The sequence below is a fragment of the Phalaenopsis equestris genome, unplaced genomic scaffold, assembly GCF_001263595.1.
Source record: "Phalaenopsis equestris unplaced genomic scaffold, ASM126359v1 Scaffold000036, whole genome shotgun sequence".
Lineage (NCBI taxonomy): Eukaryota > Viridiplantae > Streptophyta > Magnoliopsida > Asparagales > Orchidaceae > Phalaenopsis > Phalaenopsis equestris.
The window spans coordinates 4,710,915-4,714,160 of NW_018164478.1; the positions used below are offsets into that span (position 1 = coordinate 4,710,915).

General features: G+C 39.2%; 1 protein-coding gene across 1 annotated transcript in view; it reads left to right on the top strand.

Moving 5' to 3' along the window:
* Positions 1 to 3,079, top strand: part of LOC110018802 (LRR receptor-like serine/threonine-protein kinase ERL2) — a 14,540-nt gene extending 11,461 nt beyond the window's left edge. Inside the window, exons 2-12 of the mRNA XM_020716239.1 lie at positions 74 to 145; positions 231 to 302; positions 389 to 460; positions 547 to 618; positions 719 to 790; positions 1,125 to 1,196; positions 1,275 to 1,348; positions 1,435 to 1,563; positions 1,650 to 1,988; positions 2,070 to 2,440; positions 2,519 to 3,079. Of these exons, the coding sequence (XP_020571898.1) occupies positions 74 to 145; positions 231 to 302; positions 389 to 460; positions 547 to 618; positions 719 to 790; positions 1,125 to 1,196; positions 1,275 to 1,348; positions 1,435 to 1,563; positions 1,650 to 1,988; positions 2,070 to 2,440; positions 2,519 to 2,884 (1,711 nt within the window). The 3' untranslated portion in view covers positions 2,885 to 3,079. The remainder of the gene's footprint in view (positions 1 to 73; positions 146 to 230; positions 303 to 388; positions 461 to 546; positions 619 to 718; positions 791 to 1,124; positions 1,197 to 1,274; positions 1,349 to 1,434; positions 1,564 to 1,649; positions 1,989 to 2,069; positions 2,441 to 2,518) is intronic.
* The last annotated feature ends 167 nt before the right edge of the window (positions 3,080 to 3,246 follow it).

Sequence of the window (3,246 nt, forward strand, 5' to 3'; positions counted from 1 at the left end):
AAAAAAAAAACTTTGCTCACAAATCAAAGCTAGCACATTGTTTTCTAGTTTTAACAAGATTTCCACCATACAGGAATTTCTCATCCAACGATTTCAAGGGCAAGATTCCTGATCAATTGGGGAGGATTATTAATCTTGATACATTGTAAGTTTGTGAATTGATGAACTATTTCTCGACATTACAGTATTTGAATGTCTTAAATTGTATTCCTTTGTTTATATTTCTTCAGGGATCTCTCTGGCAACAATTTCTCAGGCAAGATTCCTGATTCCATTGGTGATCTTGAGCACCTCCTTGTACTGTATGTGAATCCCTACATTATTTGTTTTGGTGAATCTTTGCATAATTTCAGTATAGATCATCTTGGTCATTTTTTTAATACCACAGAAATTTGAGTAGAAATAACCTTGATGGTCCTGTCCCTAATGAGTTTGGGAATCTAAGAAGTGTGCAAGTAATGTAAGTGATTCAGTTTTAATGGGGAAAGGTTTAATTTCTTAGCTGTACTGGCATCTTAAAATTGCATATTTATTGACATTTTGCAGCGATCTATCCTACAACAAGCTTTCTGGTTTCATTCCTGAAGAACTCGGTCAGTTGCAGAACATTAACGCTTTGTGAGTCATTTTTCGCTATTTTCTCTTCTTTATTGTTCTTAACCTCAAGGGAACTAGTTATTTTACTGTTAAAATACATGTTCTAATAATGACGTTTTAGGATCTTAAACGACAACAATATTCATGGAGGAATACCATCTCAACTTACCAATTGCTTCAGCCTAACTACATTGTATGTTAGTTTTCCCTTTTATTCCAGTTTTGTTATAGAAGTGCAAAATGTCAAAAATAGTCCCTTGGCTATTTACATGCCGCCATTTTAGTCCCAGAATCTATAAAATATCAAATTAGTCTCTAAAATCTTTTATAATTGGCTAAACTATTTTAGCCCTTTTTAAAAAAGTGTAGGACTAAAATTATATACATTTTTATTGACTAAATTAATATTTTTATAGACTCTAGGACTAAAATTGCCCATGTAAAAAAGAAGGGGACCATTATGACATTTTTTCTCTATTATATAATTTAGTATGTTTTCTCTTCTTATGCTCTCTATACGTGTTCAGGGATCTTTCCTTCAACAACTTATCAGGTTACATTCCAGCCGCAAAGAACTTTTCAAGGTTCCCTTCCGAAAGGTATTCAAAGAATTTCTCTTTATTAGCTCGAACCTTCTAAAAGTAACAAAATGCTTAATCTTTATGCATATCATTTAGTTTTTTGGGGAATACCTTGCTATGTGGAAACTGGCCTGGATCTTCCTGTTCTCTAGATGGCCATGCATCCCGAAGTAAGCGAAATTCAAAAACCTATCTTTTATACAACTTGGGAACTTCTTCTAATGATCTTCTTCAATTGGAACTACTCTTTATGCAGTTTCGATCTCTCTGGCTGCAGTCGTTTGTATTACCTTGGGCTTCATCGCCCTGATTTTGATGCTCTTGGTAGCAATCTACAGGTCCAACCAACCCAAGCTGAAACCTTTTCCTTGTAGAACTGCACAAGGTATCCAATGAAGAATCTGAAACCATTTCGTTGCACAGTTCTTAATTGCTTCATGTTCTGTAATGAAACTATTTTCTCCCACACAGGTCCTCCAAAGCTTGTTGTTCTTCAGATGGACCTGGCTATCCATACATACGAAGAAATCATGAGAATTACAGAAAACCTTAGCGAGCAATACATAATCGGTTATGGCGCCTCAAGCACAGTGTATAAATGTGTTCTAAAGAACTCGAGAGCCATAGCTATCAAAAGGTTATATAGCCAGTACCCTCATAACCTCCGCGAATTCGAAACGGAGTTGTCCACCATCGGCAGTATCAGGCATCGAAACCTTGTAAGCCTGCACGGATACTCCCTCTCCCCTCATGGCAATCTTCTCTTCTACGATTACATGCAAAATGGCTCTCTGTGGGATCTGCTTCACGGTCTGTTGTTATTTTAACCATCCAAAAATCAATCCTTTTCAACAAAAAAAATTGATTTTGATCCTTGTTCTTCTTTTGCAGGCCCTTCGAAGAAGGTGAAGCTCGATTGGGACACACGCCTGAAGATATCGGTCGGTGCTGCACAGGGTTTAGCCTACCTTCATCACGACTGCAACCCACGAATCATTCACCGAGATGTCAAATCGTCCAACATACTCCTCGACGAGAATTTCGAAGCTCACCTTTCTGATTTCGGCATCGCGAAGTGCATCCCTTCTGCTAAAACTCACGCATCGACATATGTGCTGGGCACCATTGGTTACATCGATCCGGAGTACGCTCGAACCTCGAGACTTACAGAGAAGTCTGATGTCTACAGCTTCGGCATCGTTCTCCTCGAGCTTCTGACGGGAAAGAAGGCCGTCGACAATGAGTCCAACCTCCACCAGCTGGTTGGTGTCCCCTTATTCTCATTACAAGTTTAAAGCGGCCAACAAATTTGATTGCTTTTTGTTCTTCTATCTTTACAGATACTTTCAAGAGCTGATGACAACACGGTAATGGAGGCGGTCGACTCGGAGGTTTCAGTAACATGCATGGATCTCAATCTTGTGAGGAAGGCATTTCAGCTGGCACTGCTTTGCACGAAGAGGCACCCGTCGGAGCGCCCCACCATGCACGAGGTCTCTCGGGTTCTGGTCTCCCTGATGCCCGCACAGAGTTTGAAGTCTGGTTCCCCGCCTCGGAAAACTAACGATTATGCTAGAATCATGGCCGGCGATGAGAAGATGTCTCGGAGGAATGAAAGTGATCATCACCACCATCAATACAGCAGCTCCTCTGACGGGCCATGGTTTGTGAAGTTCGGGGAGGTTATCTCCAAAAACACTCTTTGAATAGCTGTTTTGGTTTTTTAGTGGGGTCTTTGGGAGAAGATACACGAGTGCCCACAATGGGTGATGAAAAAAGGTTGGAACTTTTTCTTTTTTTGAATTGTTTGTGCCGTAATTGCTTTAGTTAGGCAGTTTGTATTGTATTTTTTTTTCTTGTTGTTAATGGCTTGACGGTTTGGGTGGTTTTGTTATCGTTGAATATGGTATTTACATGGTGAGATGTGTCGTTGCAAACAAAAAAATATTACATCTGAAGTTTTAATGCAAAAATGTATCAGATTATTTTATTTTTTTTAATGAGGGAGCACAGACTCTATGAGTCTCATGTGTTTTTTGCATCAAGACTCATGATGTAATATTTTCTT